The sequence below is a fragment of the Monodon monoceros genome, unplaced genomic scaffold (genome assembly GCF_005190385.1).
Source record: "Monodon monoceros isolate NGI ecotype Baffin Bay Population unplaced genomic scaffold, NGI_Narwhal_1 Super_Scaffold_6, whole genome shotgun sequence".
Classification (NCBI taxonomy): Eukaryota; Metazoa; Chordata; class Mammalia; order Artiodactyla; family Monodontidae; genus Monodon; species Monodon monoceros.
Window position 1 is genome coordinate 27,710,195 of NW_021703783.1, and position 19,109 is coordinate 27,729,303.

The following is a 19,109-nucleotide window of genomic DNA, read 5'->3' on the forward strand; positions in this document are numbered from 1 at the left end:
GGGGTGCATGTATCTTTTAAAATTATGGTTTTCTCTGGATACATGCCCAGGATTGGGATTCTTGGATCACATGTTAGCTCTATTTTCAGTTATTTTAAGGAATATCCATAATGTTCTCCATAGTGATTTTACCAATTTACATTCCCACCAACAGTCTAGGAGGGTACCCTTTTCTCCACACCCTCTCCAGCATTTATCGTTTGTAGATTTTTTGATGATGGCCATTCCAACCAGTGTGAGTTGATACCTCATTGTAGTTTTGATTTGCATTTCTCTAATAATTAGTGATGTTAAGCAACTTTTAATGTGTTTTCTGGCCAACTGTATGTCTTCTTGGGAGAAATGTCTGTTTAGGTCTTCTGCCCATTTTTTGATTGGGTTGTTTGTTTTTTTAGATATTGAGTGGCATGAACTGTTTGTATATTTTGGAGATTAATCCCTTGTCAGTTGATTTATTAACAAATATTTTATCCCATACTGAGGTGTGTCTTTTCGTTTTGTTTATGGTTTCCTTTGCTATGCAAAAGCTTTTAAGTTTAATTGGGTCCCATTTGTTTATATATGTTTTTATTTTCAGTATTCTAGGACGTGGATCAAAAAAGACCTTGCTGTGATTTATCACAAAGAGTATTCGGCCTATGTTTTCCCCTAAGAGTTTTATAGTATCCAGTCCTACAATTAGGTCTTCAATCCATTTCAAGTTTACTATGTATATGGTGTTAGGGAGTGTTATAATTTCATTTGTTTACAGGTAGCTGTCTAGTTTTCCCAGCACTATGTATTGAAGACTGTCTTTTCTCCATTGTATACTCTTGCCTCCTTTGTCACAGATTAGGTGACCATAGGAGCATGGTTTTACCTCTGGATTTTCTATCCTATTCCATTGAACTATTTTTCTGTTTTTATGCCAGTACCATACTGTTTTGATTACTGTAGCTTTATAGTATAGTCTGATCCAACCACCTGGAGGAATCAGGGAGCCTGACTCCTCCAGCTCTGTTTTTCTTTCTCAAGATTGCTTTGGATATTCAGGGTCTTTTGTGTTTCCATACAAACTGTAAATTTTTTTTTTCTAATTCTGTGAAAATTGTCATTGGTACTTGGATAGGGATTGCATTGAATCTGTAGATTACTTTGGGTAGTAGAATAATTTTCACAATATTAATTCTTCCAATCCAAGAATATGCCATATCTCTCCATCTGATTGTGTCATCTTTAGACTACTACAAGCAAATATATGCCAATAAAATGGACAACCTGGAAGAAATGGACAAATTCTTAGAAAACTACAACCTTCCAAGACTGAAAAAGGAAGAAACAGAAAATATGAACAGACCAATGACAACTAATGAAATTTACACTGTGATTGATTAAAAATCATCCACAAGAAAAGCCCAGGATGAGATGGCTTCAGAGGAGAATTCTATGACACATTTAGAGAAGAGCTAACATCTATCCTCCTCAAACTCTTCCAAAATATAGAAGAGGGAGGACCACTCCCAAACTCATTCTATGAGGCCACCATCAACCTGATATAAAAACCAAAGATGTCACAAAAAAGGAAATTTGCAGGCCGATATCACTGATGAACATTTTTTAATATAAAAATCCTCACCCAAATAATAGCAAACAGAATCCAACAGCACATTAAAAGGATCATACACCATGATCAAGTGGGGTTTACCCCAAGACTGCAAAGATTCTTCAATATACACAAATCAATACCATATTAATAAATTGAAGGAGAAAAACCATATGATAATCTCAATAGCTGCAGAAAAATCTTGAGACAAAATACAACACCCATTTATGATAAAAACTCTCCAGAAAGTGGGCATAGAGGGAAACTACCTCAACATAATAAAGCCCATATATGACAAACCCACAGCCAACATAATTTTCAATGGTGAAAAGCTGAAAGCGTTTCCTCTAAGATCAGGAACAAGACAAGGGTGCCCACACTCACCACTATTATTCAACATAGATTTGGAAATTTTAGCCACAGCAATCAGAGAAGAGAAAGAAATAAAAGGGATCCAAATCGGAAAAGAAGAACTAAAGCTGTCACTGTTTGCAGATGACATGATACTATACAAAGAGAATCCTAAAGATTCTACCAGAAAACTAATACAACTAATCCATGAATTTGGTAAAGTAGCAGGATACAAAATTAATGTACAGATATCTCTTGCATTCCCACACACTAACAACAAAATATCTGAAAGAGTAACTAAGGAAATCCTCCTATTCACCATTACAACAAAAAGAATAAAATACCTAAGAATAAACTTACATAAGGAGACAAGAGACCTGTATGCAGAAAACTATAAGACACTGATGAAACAAATCAAATACAAACAGATGGAGAGATATACCATGTTCTCGGACTGGAAGAATCAACATTGTGAATATGACTATACTACCCAAAGCAATCTACAGATTCAGTGCAAACCCTATAAAGCTACCAATGACATTTTTCACATTACTAGAACAAAAAATTTTACAATTTGTATGGAAACACAAAAGACACCGAATAGGCAAAGCAATCATGAGAAAGAAAAACAGAGGTGGAGGAATCAGTCTCCTGGACTTCAGACTATATTACAAAGCTACGGTAATCAAGAAGGTATGGTACTGGCAAAAAAATAGAAATATAGATAAATGGAACAGGATAGAAAGCCCAGAGATAAACCCATGCACATATGTTCCCTTATCTTTGATAAAGGAGGCAAGACTATACAATGGAGAAAGACAGCCTCTTCAATAAGTGGTGCTGGGAAAACTGGACAGCTACATGTAAAAGAATGAGTTAGAATACTTCCTAACACACAAAAATAAACTCAAAATGGATTAAAGACCTAAATGTAATGCCAGACACTATAAAACTCTTAGAGGAAAACATAGGCAGAACACTCTATGACATAAATCACAGCAAGATCCTTTTTGACCCACCTCCTTGAGTAACGGAAATAAAAACAAAAATAAACAAATGGGAAACTAATGAAACTTAAAAGCTTTTGCACAGGAAAGGAAACCATAAACAGGATAAAAAGACAGCCCTCCAAACGGGAGAAAATATTTGCAAATGAAGCAACCGACAAAGGATTAATCTCCAAAATATAAAAGCAGCTCATGCAGCTCAATATCAAAAACACAAACATCTCAATCCAAAAGTGTGTAGAAGACCTAAACAGACACATCTGAAAAGAAGATATACAGATTTTCAACAAACACATGAAACGATGCTCAACAGCACTAATCATTAAAGAAATGCAAATCAAAACCACAATGAGGTATCACCTCACACTGGTCAGAATGGCCATCATCAAAAAATCTACAAACAATAAATGTTGGTGAGGGTGTGGAGAAAAGGGAACCCTCTTGCCCTGTTGGTGGTATACTGTGGCTGTAAATGGATACAGCCACTATGGAGAACAGTATGGAGGTTCCTTAAAAAACTAAAAATAGAACTACCATATGACCCAGCATTCCCACTACTGGGCATATACCTTGAGAAAACCATAATTCAAAAACAGACATGTACCACAATGTTCACTGCAGCACTATTTACAATAGCCAGGACATGGAAGCAACCTAAATGTCCATTGACAGATGAATGGATAAAGAAGATGTGGCACATATATACAATGGAATATTACTCAGTCATTAAAAGAAACGAAACTGAGTTATTTGTAGTGAGGTGGATGGACCTGGAGTCTGTCATACAGCGTGAAGTAAGTCAGAAAGAGAAACAAATACCGTATGCTAATACATATATATGTATTCTAAAAATATATAATAATAATGGTTCTGATGAATCTAGTGGCAGTACAGGAATAAAGCTGCAGACATAGAGAATGGACTTGAGGATATGGTGGCCAGGGGAGGGGAAGCTGGGACGAAGTTAAAGAGCACCATTGACATATATACACTATCAAATGTAAAATAGCTAGTGGGAAGCAGCTGCATAGCACAGGGAGGTCAGCTCAGTGCTTCATGACAACCTAGAGTGATGGGATAGGGATGGTGGGAGGGAGGCTCAAGAAGGAGGGGATATGGGGATATATGAATACATATAGCTGATTCACTTTGTTATACAACAGAAACTAAACAACACTGTAAAGCAATTATACTCCAATAAAGATGTAAAAAATTATTTTAAAAAGATGTAAGCAATAATATATTAGGTTGTTATATAGTCCTCCAAAAGTTTTCACCACCAAAGTAAAATTTTAATATTTGTTATTTCTTTCATATCATTTTGTTATGCTGTTTCATTAAGATTTCATTTTCAATACGAGTTAGGCAAATGTTTTCTTGACTTTAGCAATCCTCTTCATTTTAGTACATTTCTGAAAAATTAATACTTTCTTTATCCTAGCAATTCTACTGTTAGGAGTTTATCATAAAGATAAGTTCACCCACATCTACAAACCTGACAAGGATACACAAAGGTAGGTATAGAGTGTTCATTGTAATCATGTTTCTAAGAGCCAACAAAAATCAAACAGACAATAACAGAAAAATAAAACAAATTAAACTGAATACATAACTCCAACAAAGGCAAATTATTTAAAATTATGGAAAATGATAGTTTTTATGTAGCTATATTCAAAGGAATTATTTCTACATATATCTATAGTATGGAAAAATGTAAGACAAATTTAAGTGACAAAAGCAGCTTATATACTGGTATATCTTATTTGTTTTAAATAATATTATGTATACATCTTTTATATTAAAACTATATGATACAAAATTTTTAAAAAATCAACTTTCAAAATACTTTTTTAATCTATTCACTTCTCCTCATCTTCTTAGTCTGAACTACTTGTGTTCTCCAAACTAGAATATCTCATGAATAATTAAATGCTGATAATTCTGTTAACAGCCCACAACCATTTTCCCCACAGCAGTGAATGAATTTTGTCTTTGAACAAATATGAATTTTCCCACTGCATCTATGATAAAATTCAAATTACAAAAATGGCCTATTTTCTATTCTAAGTCCGTACTCTAATTTTCATAGCTTATATCAGTATGTAATTTTATTTATTTGTGGTTATTCATTTAATGAATAGATCGTAAACATTCATTATTCATTTAATGAATAGATGGTAAACTCCATGAGGCAATGGGGGAGGGATATTATTGGGTGATTCGATTTAAGAGGTCTTTCCTAAAAGATATTGACTATATTTAATAACAACAAAAATATTAATAACCACCACTGAATGTTTATTAAACTCCAGTGTTCTCTATGACAAATGTACTATATTAAGTACTGCTACTTCTTACAACAATCCTTTTGAAAGTGTATTATTCATATGTTTCAGATGAGGAAACTGGAGCTCAGGAATTTTAAGTAATTTGCTCAAATTATATACCTAACAAATTATGAAACCCAGGCCTGACTGTCCCCAAAGTCTATGTATTATCAACTTCATTACAGTGGCTATTTACTTATCTGTAGACTAAATTCTTCATATTAAGAATGTGACCCATAGATATAAATATATATAAATATAGATGTACAAATTTTTAATATTACATAGCAAGTTATTAGCAAAGTTGGGACTTTAAACTTCATCTGATTCCCTGCCCAATATTCTTTCGAACAAAATAAACCAGACAAAATAACTGTATCAGTCTAATTTTCAGAGAATTTAATAAAGTCAAAATTTCCTCCAAAGTTGACTATATTTTCACACGCAAAAGTTTCACAATAAAGACATGCACTGCTTTATTGTAAATTTGTATGTTTCTCACCTTTAAGACTAACCATTCTCCTATCCTCCTTTCTGCTTCTCTTCATCCTCAAGCTGACTCTTGATCTTCACATGCGCTCACAGCCACAGCATAGATTTCAAGACAAGGCCACATTTGAGTCAGAACTCTAAGCCAACCATTTAAGGTTCTGCCTCAGGTCTCTCTTAAGCCCTATTCTTCTACTTGGTTCTTCTGCCTTATTCCCAAGCTCCCTTTCTACTTTATTCCTCCCCCCACATTTCTCGTGTTGAACTTCAGCATCCATTGGGCTCTACCCTTGGACCCTATGTCAGAGATGAGATTCCCATATCCATCAGACAACTACAAGCTGCTCTTCCAATTATCACCTGCCTCCAAGTTCCTGTCCTTGTACTCTTCACACCTGTCAGGACACTCACTAATCCCTCTTGAATCCCTCCCTTTATTTTCTACCCATTTCTTATTGCCTAGATCACAAGCTGCTATAGTCAGCCTACAAAGAACATAACCTTTTCCCCTAGCTAAAACAGCTGTTGGGTCAATTACCCCTAGACTTTCCAGTCCTCCCCAGAGTAAGAATCTTCTTTCTAATCACAACCAATCCCTACCTCCTTGCCCAATCCTCTTATTTGGAATCAGTCAAGCCTGGATGAGACTAAAAGGAACAAAGAGGTATGTTACATTATGAATATAATAAATGCATTCCTCCCAGAGGAGAGAATGGCAATCTTTATTAAACTGGTGCTGATTCTAGCATTTTGGAAGGCTTTGGTGAATCCATCACTGAGATCTCTAAAGATAGAAGATTCTCTGACAGCATCAGGAAGAATATTAGGTATAAGCTCACAGCATGAGAATACACACTGCTGAGTGGGTATAATGCTAAATAATAATGGATGACCTAAAGAGAGAAGCTGATGAGTCATCGGAAGACACAGTAAGTGTTGCAGACAAATTAAGTAGCACAAGACTCACTTTAGGAGTTCAGGGAAAAGACCAAAATGTAGGATGGCATTAAAATATGACAGATGTGTTTCCTTAAAACTTGAATCCAACAGAAAACACTGTTGGAAACTGAAAATCTTGAGCTGCTATTAAAAAGTAAATTAAAAATTCTTGAACATCAGTTTCAAAAAATTCCACATAAAATTTCCTACAGAATGTTAAAAAATAATTTTATTCTCATAAAAATGAGAAAATCTATTTTTAAAAGTGACAGCAATAACTAAAGCCCAGAAAATAAAAAGATGAATTGAAATTCAAATTCTGATTATTTAATAGGGTATGAGGCAATGTACAAGAAACCACTTTTCCTTTGTAATAAATATAACTTAATTTTCAAAGGCTTGATTAATAATAAATAATTTAAAGCTCTAGTATATCTGCTATAAATCTCCAGATTTTATATTTAACATCATTTTAACAAGACCACCTCTGAGAATATATTATAATACAATTGCAACTAAGAAGCTAGCAGACATTCTTCTAAATACCTTACAAAAAATAATTCGAACTAGGCCATTTAAAGAGAAGAAAACAAGGGAATATTTTGAATAACTTAGAATATAAATGGGACACTAATTGGAAAACAAATCTCTAATCTAAAACACTAAATCATTTGGAATGCTATTTAAGATAAATAACATTTGGGACACAGGAAGACAAAATTCACAACGAGTCAATTTTGTTAATTACGGGTGGATTATCTGCCTCAGGAGGTAATATCCTGAGCTACAATTCTTAAATCTATATCTATCCAGATAGAAAAAAAATCCCTAACTCTTTAACAAAATTGCCAAAGGTAATGGCTGCAGGAGAGTGTACAAATTATATTTCTATCTTCAGCCATGAGGAACATACCATGAAAAATATGTTTACTGACCATCCTACAATATTATCTTTGCCCTAGATAGCTAAGCCCTGGCCAGGGCAGGTTCACAAGGGAGGAGAGGTGTGGGAGAAAGCAAAAGGGACTATGAGAAATAGATGTGCAATCTGCATGTTTAAATATATATTATTTGCCAAGTATGAATACCTTCATCATTTCTGCCAGGCTTTCATATATTCCACTACTTTTATATATTATGTGATAAAACAAGAAATCTTTAGAAGTTGTGTTTGTCATCAAGCTTCCTGTCAGAGAAGAAAAATTTCCCTGACCTTGCATCACCTCCAGTACCCAACCTGGCTCCATCCTTTCTTCCAAACCCATTCCCTCCTCCACTGAAATATCATAACTTCCAAACTTCCCATCTCTCTCCACCGTCTGTTCATCAGATTGGTTCAAAATAATCAAGTTCACAGAAAAAGATACCACTGAGCAGGGGTTAGCAGGAATAAGTATGGAATCTGAAAGCACCCATGGAGTGGACCAGCTATGAAGAGCTACTTCAACATTATGGGCAGATACAGCTTCCATGCCAGCAACATTTCACTCTCTTCCTCAACCAAACCATGCTTTTTCAAACAAAACAGTATGAATAGCTTAGATTGCTTTTCATTTGAAGTTGAAGTAAGGAGGTGAAATACTATTTGAATAGAAAATGCATCTTCTCTTAAAGCACTTGAACTTCCAAGAGCCCAAGAGAGAATGCTTACCCCAGTGGACCCAGTTTTTTATTTCACATGTTCCCCTTTCTGTAGACACATGCCTCTCTCATAGCTAGAGTTTTGTTTCTTTTTTTAAACATCTTTATTGGAGTACAATTGCTTTACAATGGTGTGTTAGTTTCTGCTTTATAACAAAGTGAATCAGTTATACATATACATATATCCCCGTATCTCTTCCCCCTTGTGTCTCCTGCCCTACCACCCTCCCTATTCCACCCCTCTAGGTGGTCACAAAGCACCAAGCTGAACTCCCTGTGCTATGCAGCTGCTTCCAACTAGCTAGCTATTTTACGTTTGGTAGTGTATATATGTACATGCCACTCTCTCACTTTGTGCCAGCTTACGCTTCCCCCTCCCTGTATCCTCAAATACATTCTCTAGTAGGTCTATGTCTTTATTCCCGTCTTGCCCCTAGGTTCTTCATGACAATTTTATTTTTTTTTAGATTTGTTTTTTAGATTTGTTTTTCTCTTTCTGACTTACTTCACTCTGTATGACAGACTCTAGATCCATCCACCTCATTACAAATAACTCAATTTTGTTTCCTTTTATGGCTAAGTAATATTCCATTGTATATATGTGCCACATCTTCTTTATCCATTCATACGATGATGGACACTTAGGTTGCTTCCATGTCCTGGCTAATGTAAATAGAGCTGCAATGAACATTTTCGTACATGACTCTTTTTGAATTATGGTTTTCTCAGGGTATATGCCCAGTAGTGGGATTGCTGGGTCGTATGGTAGTTCTATTTGTAGTCTTTTAGGTAACCTCCATACCATTCTCCATAGTGGCTCTATCAATTTACATTGCCAGCAACAGTGCAAGAGGGTTCCCTTTTCTCCACACCCTCTCCAGCATTTATTGTTTCTAGATTTTTTGATGATGGCCATTCTGACAAGTGTGAAATGATATCTCATTGTAACTTTGATTTGCATTTCTCTAATGATTAATAATGTTGAGCAATCTTTCATGTGTTTGTTGGCAATCTGTATATCTTCTTTGGAGAAATGACTATTTAGGTCTTCTGCCCATTTTTGGATTGGGTTGTTTGTTTTTTTGATATTCAGCTGCATGAACTGCTTGTAAATTTTGGAGATGAATGCTTTGTCAGTTGCTTCATTTGCAAATATTTTCTCCAATTCTGAGGGTTGCCTTTTACTCTGGTTTATGGTTTCCTTTGCTGTGCAAAAGCTTTTAAGTTTCATTAGGTCCCATCTGTTTATTTTTCTTTTTATTTCCATTTCCCTAGGAGGTAGGTCAAAAAGGATCTTGCTGTGATTTATGTGTTTAGAGTGTTCTGCCTATGTTTTCCTCTAAGAGTTTTATAGTGTCTGCCCTTACATTTAGGTCTTTAATCCATTTTCAGTTTATTTTTGTGTATGGTATTAGGGAGTGTTCTAATTCCATTCTTTTACATGTAGCTGTCCAGTTTTCCCAGCACCACTTATTGAAGAGGCTGTCTTTTCTGCACTGTATATTCTTTCCTCCTTTATCAAAGATAAGGTGACCTTATATCTCTGGGGTTTCCATCCTTTCCATTGATCTATATTTCTGTTTTTGTGCCACTACCATACTGTCTTGATTACTGTAGCTTTGTAGTATGGTCTGAAGTCAGGGAGCCTGATTCCTCCAGCTCCGTTTTACTTTCTCAAGATTGCCTTGGCTATTGGAGTGTTTTGTGTTTCCATACAAACTGTAAAATTTTTTGTTCTAGTTCTGTTAAAAATGCCATTGGTAGTATAACAGGGATTGCACTGAATCTGTAGATTGCTTTGGGTAGTACAGACATTTTCACAATGTTGATTCTTCCAGTCCAAGAACATGATATATCTCTCCATCTGTTTGTATCATCTTTAATTTTTTTCATCGGTGTCTTATAGTTTTCTGCATATGTCTTTGGTCTCTTTAGGTAAGTTTATTCCTAGGTATTTTATTCTTTTTTGTTGTGATGGTAAATGGGATTATTTCCTTAATTTCTCTTTCAGGTTTTTGATCATTAGTGTATAGGAATGCAAGAGATTTCTGTACATTAATTTTGTATCTTGCTACCTTACCAAATCCACTGACTGGCTCTAGTAGTTTTCTGGTAGCATCTTTGGAATACTCACTGTATAGTATCATGTCATCTGCCAACAGTGACAGTTTTACTTCTTCTTTTCCATTTTGGATTCCTTTTATTTTTTTCTTTGACTGCTATGGCTAAAACTTCCAAACTATGTTGAATAATAGTGGAGAGTGTGGGCAACCTTGTCTTGCTCCTGTTCTTGGAGGAAACGGTTTCAGTTTTTCATCATTGATAAAGAGGTTGGCTATGGGTTTCTCATATATGGCCTTTATTATGTTGAGGAAAGTTCCCTCTATAACTACTTTCTGGAGGGTTTTTATCATAAATCGGTGTTGAATTTTGTCAAAAGCTTTTTCTACATCTATTGAAATGATCATATGGTTTTTCTATTCAATTTGTTAATATGGTGTATCACATTGACTGATTTGCATGTATTGAAGAATCCTTGTATTCCTGTGATAAACCCCACTTGATCATGGTGTATGATCCTTTTAATGTGCTGTTGGATTCTGTTTGCTAGTATTTTGTTGAGGATTTTTGCATCTTTGTTCATCAGTGATATTGTCCTGTAGTTTTCTTTCTTTGTGAAATCTTTGTCTGGTTTTGGTAACAGGGTGATGGTAGCCCCACAGAATGAGTTTGGGACTGTTCCTCTCTCTGCTGTATTTCGGAAGATTTTGAGAAGGATAGGTTTTAGCTCTTCCCTAAATGTTTGACAGAAATCACCTGTGAAGGCATCTGGTCCTGGACTTTTGTTATTTGGACGATTTTTAATCACACTTTCTATTTCAGTGCTTGTGATTGGTCTGTTCATATTATCTATTTCTTCCTGTTTCAGTCTCGGAAGGTTGTGCATTTCTAAGAATTTGTCCATTTCTTTCAGGTTGTCCATCTTATTGGCACACAGTTCCTTGTAGTAGTCTCATGATCCTTTGTATTTCTGCAGTGTTAGTTTTTACTTCTCCATTTTTATTTCTAATTCTATTGATTTGAATCTTCTCCCTTTTTTTCCTTATGAGTCTGGCTAATGGTTTATCAGTTTTGTTTATCTTCTCAAAGAACCAGATTTTAATTATATTGATCTTTGTTATCTTTTCATTCATTTCTTTCATTTATTTCTGATCTGATTTTTATGATTTCTTTCCTTCCTCTAACTTTGGGTTTTTTTGTTTTTCTTTCTCTGATTGCTTTAGCTGTAAGGTTAGGTTGTTTATTTGAGTTGTTTCTTGTTTCTTAAGGTGAGATTGTATTGCTATAAACGTCCCTCTTAGAACTGCTTTTGCTGCCTCCTATAGGATTTGGGTCATCCTGTGTTCATTGTCATTTGTTTCTTGGTATTTTTTTGATTTCCTCCTTGATTTATTCAGTGATCTCTTGGTTATTAAGTAGTGTATAATTTAGCCTCCATGTGTTTGTATTTTTTACAGATTTTTTCCTGTAATTGATATCTAGTCTCATAGCATTATGGTCTGAAAAGATACTTGATATGATTTCATATTTAAAAATTTACCAAGGCTGATTTGTGACCCAAGATATGATCTATCCTGGAGAATGTTCCATGAGCACTTGAGAAGAAAGTGTATTCTGTTGTTTCTGGGTACATTTCCTATAAATATCAATTAAGTCAATCATCTTTACTGTATCATTTAAAGCTTGTGTTTCCTTATTTATTTTCATTTTGGATGTTCTCTCCATTGGTGAAAGTGGGGTGTTAAAGTCCCCTACTATGATTGTGTTACTGTTGATGTCCCCTTTTACGGCTGTTAGTATTTGCCTTATGTATTGAGGTGCTCCTATGTTGGGTGCATAAATATTCAAAATTGCTATATGTTTTGGATTGATCCCTTGATCATTATGTAGTGTCCTTCTTTGTCTCTTGCAATAGTCTTTATTTTAACATCTATTTTGTCGGATATGAGAATTGCTACTCCAGCTTTCTTCTGATTTCCATTTGCATGGAATATCTTTTTCCATCGCCTCACTTTCAGTCTGTATGTGTCCCTAGGTCTGCAGTGGGTGTCTTGTAGACAGCATATATACAGGTCTTGTTCTGTATCCATTCAGGCAGTCTATGTCTTTTAGTTGGAGTATTTAATCCATTTATATTTAAAGTAATTATAAATATGTATGTTCCTATTACCATTTTCATAATTGTTTTGGGTTTGTTATTGTAGGTCTTTTCCTTCTATTGTGTTTCCTGCCTAGAGATGTTCCTTTAGCATTTGTTGTAAAGCTGCTTTGGTGGTGCTGAGGTCTCCTAGCGTTTGCTTGTCTGTAAATGTTTTAATTTCTCCATCAAATGTGAAAGAGATCCTTGCTGGGTAAAGTAATCTTGTTTGTAGATTTTTCTCCTTTATCACTTTAAATATGTCCTGCCACTCCCTTATGGCTTGCAGAGTTTCTGCTGAAAGTTCAGCTGTTAACCTCATGGGGATTCCCTTGTATGTTATTTTTTGCCTTTCCCTTGCTGCTTTTTTTTCTGTTTTTTATTTTGTGGTACACTGGCCTCTCACTGTTGTGGCCTCTCCCATTGCAGAGCACAGGTTCCAGACGCGAAGGCTCAGCGGCCATGGCTCACGGGCCTAGCCACTCCGCGGCATGTGGGATCTTCCCAGACCAGGGCATGAACCTGTGTCCCCTTCATCGGCAGGTGGACTCTCAACCATTGTGCCACCAGGGAAGCCCTCCCTTGCTGCTTTCAATAGTTTTTCTTTGCATTTAATTTTTGATAGTTTGATTAATATGTGTCTTGACGTGTTTCTCCTTTGATTTATCCTCTATGGGACTCTGTGTTTCCTGGACTTGATCAACTATTTCCTTTCCCATATTAGGGAAGTTTTCAACTATAATCTCTTCAAATATTTTCTCAGTCCCTTTCTTTTTCTCTTCTTCTTCTGGGACCCCTATAATTCGAATGTTGTTGCATTTAATGTTAGCCCAGAGGTCTCCGAGACCATTCTCAATTCTTTTCATTCTTTTTCCTTTATTCTGCTGTGCCATAGTTATTTCCACTGTTTTATTTTCCAGGTCACTTAACTGTTTTTCTGCCTCTGTTATTCTGCTATTGATCCCTTCTAGAGAATTTTAAATTTCATTTATTGTGTTGTTCATCACTGTTTGTTTGCTCTTTAGTTCTTCTAGGTCCTTGTTAAACGTTTCTTGTATTTTCTCCGTTCTATTTCCAAGATTTTGTATCATTTTTACTCTCACTACTCTGCATTCCTTTTCAGGTAGACTGCCTATTTCCTCTTCATTTGTTAGGTCTGGTGGGTTTTTGCCTTGCTCCTTCATCTGCTGTGTGTTTCTCTGTCTTCTCATTTTGCTTAACGTACTGTGTTTGGGGTCTCCTTTTCACAGGCTGCAGGATTGTAACTCCCGTTGTTTTTGGTGCCTGTCCCCAGTGGCTAAGGTTGGTTCAGTGGGTTGTGTAGGCTTCCTGGTGGAGGGGACTAGTGCCTGTGTTCTGGTGGATGAGGCTGGATCTTGTCTTTCTGGTGGGCATATCCACGCCCGGTGGTGTGTTTTGGGGTGTCTGTGGACTTATTATGATTTTAGGCAGCCTCTCTGCTAATGGGTGGGGTTGTGTTCCTGTCTTGCTAGTTGTTTGGCATATGATGTCCAGCACTGTAGCTTGCTGGTCGTTGAGTGGAGCTGGATCTTGGTGTTGAGACGAAGATCTCTGGGAGATTTTTGCCATTTGATATTATGTGGAGCTGGGAGGTCTCTTGTGGCCAGTGTCCTGAACTTGGCTCTCCCACCTCAGAGGCACAGCACTGACTCCTGGCTGGAGCACCAAGAGCCTTTCATCCACATGGCTCAGAATAAAAGGGAGAAAAAAAAAGAAGGAATGAAAGAAGGAAGAAGATAAAATAAGATAAAATGAAATAAAATAAAGTAAAATAAAATAAAATTATTAAAATAAATAATAATTGTTACAAATTTTTTTAAGCAATAAAGAAAGAAAGAAGAAAGCAACCGAAGTAGAAAACATATCCACCAATGGTAACAAGTCCTAAAAGGTATACTAAAAAAAACAAACAAACAAAAACGGACAGACAGAACCCTAGAACCAATGGTAAAAGCAAAGCTATACAGAGAAAATCATGCAGAGGAGCATACAGATACACACTCACAAAAAGAAAAAGAGGAAAAAAAATTTATATCATTGCTCCCAAAGTCCACCTCCTTCAATTTGGGATGACTCGTTGTCTATTCAGGTATTCCACAGATGCAGGACACATCAAGTTGATTGTGGAGATTTAATCCACTGCTCTTGAGGCTGCTGGGAGAAATTTCCCTTTCTCTTATTTGTTTGCACATCTCCTGGGTTTCAGCTTTGTATTTGGACCCGCCTCTATGTGTAGGTCACCTGAGGGCGTCTCCTCTTCACTCAGACAGGATGGGGTTAAAGGAGCAGCTGATTTGGGGGCTCTGGCTCCCTCAGGCCAGGGGTACGAAGGGGTACGGAGTGCGGGGTGAGCCTGAGGCAGCAGAGGCCAACATGACATTGCACAAGCCTGAGGCGTACTGTGTGTTCTCCCGGGAAGGTTGTTCCTGGATCATGGGACCATGGCAGTGTCGGGCTTCACAGTTTCCCAGGAGGGGAGGTGTGGATAGTGACCTGTGCTTGCACACAGGCTTCTTGGTTGCTGTAGCAGCAGTGTTACAGTTTCATGCCTGTGTCTTGTGTCTGCGCTGATAGCCATGACTCACGCCCGTTTCTGGAGCTCCTTTAAGCAGCGCTCTTAATCCCCTCTCCTTGCGCACCAGGAAACAAAGGGGCAAGAAAAAGTCTCTGACCTCTTCAGCAGTTCCAGACTTTTTCCCGGACTCCCTCCCTGCTAGCTGTGGCACACTAGCCCGTTCAGGCTGTGTTCATGCAGCCAACCCCATTCCTCTCCCCAGAGTCTGACCTCCGAAGCCCAAGCCTCAGCTCCTAGCCCCCACTGTCCCAGCGCGTGAGCAGACAAGCCCCTCGGGCTGGTGACTGCTGGTCGGCACCAGTCCTCTGTGCGGGAATCTCTCAGCTTTGCCCTCTGTACCCCTATTGCTGTGCTCTCCTCCATTGCTCCAAAGCTTCCCTCCTCCGCCACCTGCAGTCTCTGACCGCAAAGGGGCTTCCTAGTGTGTGGAAACCTTTCCTTCTTCACATCTCCCTCCCACTAGTGCAGGTCCCGTTCCTATTATTTTGTCTCCATTTTTTCTTTTTTTCTTTTCCCCTACCCAGGTACGTGGGGAGTTTCTTGCCTTTTGGGAGGTCTGAGGTCTTCTTCCAGCTTTCAGTAAGTGTTCTGTAGGAGTTGTTCCACATGTAGATGTATTTCTGCTGTATTTGTGGGGAGGAAGGTGATCTCCATGTCTTACTCTTCCGCCGTCTTGAAGGTCCCCCCTCATAGCTAGAGTTTTTAACAAAAGCCAATATTTTCTCAAGCAAGAGGGTGGGTGACTACAAAATATTTGTGTATTTGTTTGATATAATCCAGTGTCCACCTGGGTTGGAGTAACTTCCCAGGTGAGAGAACATGATTATTATCACCTGATTTTTTGATTAATAAATCCAAAATATCCTTCCACTAGCAAGCTAAATCTATTCAATTTTACTGTCCTATTTTTGATTAATCTCCTAAGAACCCTCTCAACTCTTTCCTCTGTTCTCTTTATCTCAAGTATCTAATTTAATTCCCTCATGTAATAGGCCCCATTCTGCAATTCTTAGTTTCTTTGCTTCTTTCTTTTGTAGCCTATCTCTTTGCTACGCTCAAACTCTACACTTCATTACCCATTTAGTAATAACACTTGCCTAGCTAAACTTACTTTGAAAATCAAAAAACTTCCCACTGCTTAAACAATAAGCCCACCTTTAAACCCTTTTCTTAATGTTTATTTACCTGGTAAGATTGCCCAATAAAGTCAGGGGGAGACTTTGAATATAAGATTAGTTACATGTACTTTTAAAAATTGAATAAATTATATCTTTTTCAATAAGATAGATATAATATCAACACTTATAATAAACTTGCCTAAATTACAAAATACCCTATAGATGAAGTAAAGTATGTAGTTATAATAGCTCCATGTTGTCTGAAAAGGTTTCCAAGGTTTTGCCTCATTTGTGCTACCCTAACCTCAGCAGAAGCTTAGAAAAATCTAAGGAGCATTTCACCATTTCGGATTATGTAAAATGATTATGGCTCAACTGCTGGCCAATACTCCCTACATTGGCGTATTCTGCCAATCATTACTGTAGGAATCTTCACCCTGTAGCCTGAATTTGCTTCCGTTGGTCTTGTCCAGTGGGACTTGGACTTGTTGAATTAACTGAACAAGGACTACATCTTACACTACATTCTATTTACCACATAACCGAGCCAATATAATATCAACTTTTTAACATGTTTTAATACTAATATAATGCTGATTTTCCACTGGGAAAAATTCTATGGCATTTAAGAGCTTTCTGAAATGAGTTATGATTTTGTTTTATGGAGAAAATAACATCAGGTAAAACTGTTTAATAAAATGATCAATTTAAAAATATGAGTGCAAGTTCTGTAAAAATCTCTATTCTGTTGCTCTAAAATAAAAATTCTACATTTTAACTGCTTTTTTCTCTCAAAGAATATTAAAGGCATATTTATGGTAGCATTGTATAGATAATATTGATTATTTTTTCACCAAAAGAAAGGGTGTTTTACTAATCTAAGAATGCTTATGGGCCTACGTTACTAGACTAGACAATGCAATAAGAATTATGTACACTTAATAAAAATATCTATATTTGTTTTATAGATTACTTATCATTGACTTATTAAAGTGAGCATAAATATATTTAAACCATAATCTTACAAATCCTTCCATTTTACAATGATGTAAAAACAAATTACATGTGAAAAGAACGTTCAAAAGATCATTGGTATGCAAAAGTTTTCAAACTGACATTCAGCAATGATTTTCTAAGATAATCAAAGTTAAATAAAAGAAGTTAGAATTCATAGACTTCTTATTAGCCTAAGAAGAAGATACTAAGTATAAAGTTCCATTTTATACAGGGAAGGTGAAAATGATGCTTTAACCATTTCAAGTGTTTGATGTCAAAGGTGAATAGATTTGTAAAGTTTTGACATAATTATTTTATGAGTTTGAGATTCTTAAAAAATTGGTGAAGATAGAGACTTCAGAACTCCCCAAATCTTTAGACATTGTGGTTTGTTCTGCAATAGCCTTAGACCCTCCTAGATCTTTTGATTTTTAAAAGCAGTTAAGTGAATCAAAAAAATCAAAATTAGGGATGGGGGAAGAAGGAGGACAAGGAGAGGAAAGTATTAGAGAAAATGTCTAGAGTTTGTTTTCTGCCTTGTATGGAATTAGAGAAAATAGGATCATCTTATGCAATTGATCTGAAAATTAAGCATGATAGCCATAATTGAAGGTGAATATGGAAAATATAATTCTTAGTGACCACCTTCTATTAACATTTTCATACTTACTGCCTTCTTTTCAGACTAATTTTTTAGTAAAAAATATTATTAAACCTCAATCACTAAAAATGCATTGATTAAACATAAAAGGTGGTACTACATACAGTCCCTGGTCCAAAGAAGTAAAATCTCTTCTTCAAAAAGTACTACATCTGGGGCTTCCCTGGTGGCGCAGTGGTTGAGAGTCTGCCTGCCAATGCAGCAGACACAGGTTTGAGCCCTGGTCCGGGAAGATCCCACATGCCGCGCAGCGACTTGGCCCGTGAGCCACAACTACTGAGCCTGCACGTCTGGAGCCTGTGCTCTGCAGCAAGAGAGGCCACGACAGTGAGAGGCCCGCGCACCATGATGAAGAGTGGCCCCCGCTTGCCACAACTAGAGAAAGCCCTTGCACAGAAACAAAGACCCAACACAGCCAAAAATAAATAAATAAGTTTATTAAAAAAAAAAAAAGTACTACATCTAAGAATTAATAGTATAACCAAAAGGAAAACAACAAATTTTCTGGCTTAAATCTGCTCATTTCATTTTGTGACGATTTTGTAGCATGGCATATGACAGCTGAAATATAAATTATCCTTTACAAAAATGTCAAAATGATTTGTTGGAAGAAAAATACTCAAGATTTTAAAACACACTTTTGGTCTACAACCACATATTCATCAATTTAAAACTGCCAAAACAGAAAATAAAGAGTAAACATTTCATTGTCTAAATTAAAAAATACTTACACTATGGACTTTTCCAGGCGACTTCCCTGTGAACCAACAATCTCCCCCAATGTACAAAACACTTGTCCCAGAAAGTCCTAAAATAGATAAAAGGATTAAAGCTCTTAAGTTCCCAAACTGTCTTTACACTATGTATTTTGTACATCATATCTGCACTGTTTTCATTGCTAAAATATTGAATTCTCTAACTTCCAAGAATAAACAAAATAAGCTGAAAATGCACTAATTTTAGCATGTGATTGTCCCCTAAGTTTGCACAGCCTTTTGTCCTTTAATCACTAAGCTGGCTTGTTATTAAGAGTGTTTAGACATTGTGTTTATTTTCTTTCTCTTTTTTAAATTAAAATGAAAATGGAAAAAAGTTCCATGATTTGAATCCACAATTGGGTTCACTTGAGATGTCTCTGAAACTTCTAAACTTTTGGCTGAGAAGGCAAATCATGAAAGCACAGAGCAGTGGTGGTCAGCACTAA

At 36.5% G+C, this 19,109-nt stretch overlaps 1 protein-coding gene across 3 annotated transcripts in view; it reads right to left on the reverse strand.

The window, feature by feature from the left end:
• Positions 1 to 19,109, reverse strand: part of CPNE8 (copine 8) — a 310,582-nt gene that overhangs the window by 175,666 nt on the left and 115,807 nt on the right. For all 3 annotated transcript variants that reach the window (XM_029205052.1, XM_029205053.1, XM_029205054.1), the window contains exon 6: positions 18,637 to 18,713. In XM_029205052.1, coding sequence (XP_029060885.1) covers positions 18,637 to 18,713 — 77 coding nt within the window. The remainder of the gene's footprint in view (positions 1 to 18,636; positions 18,714 to 19,109) is intronic.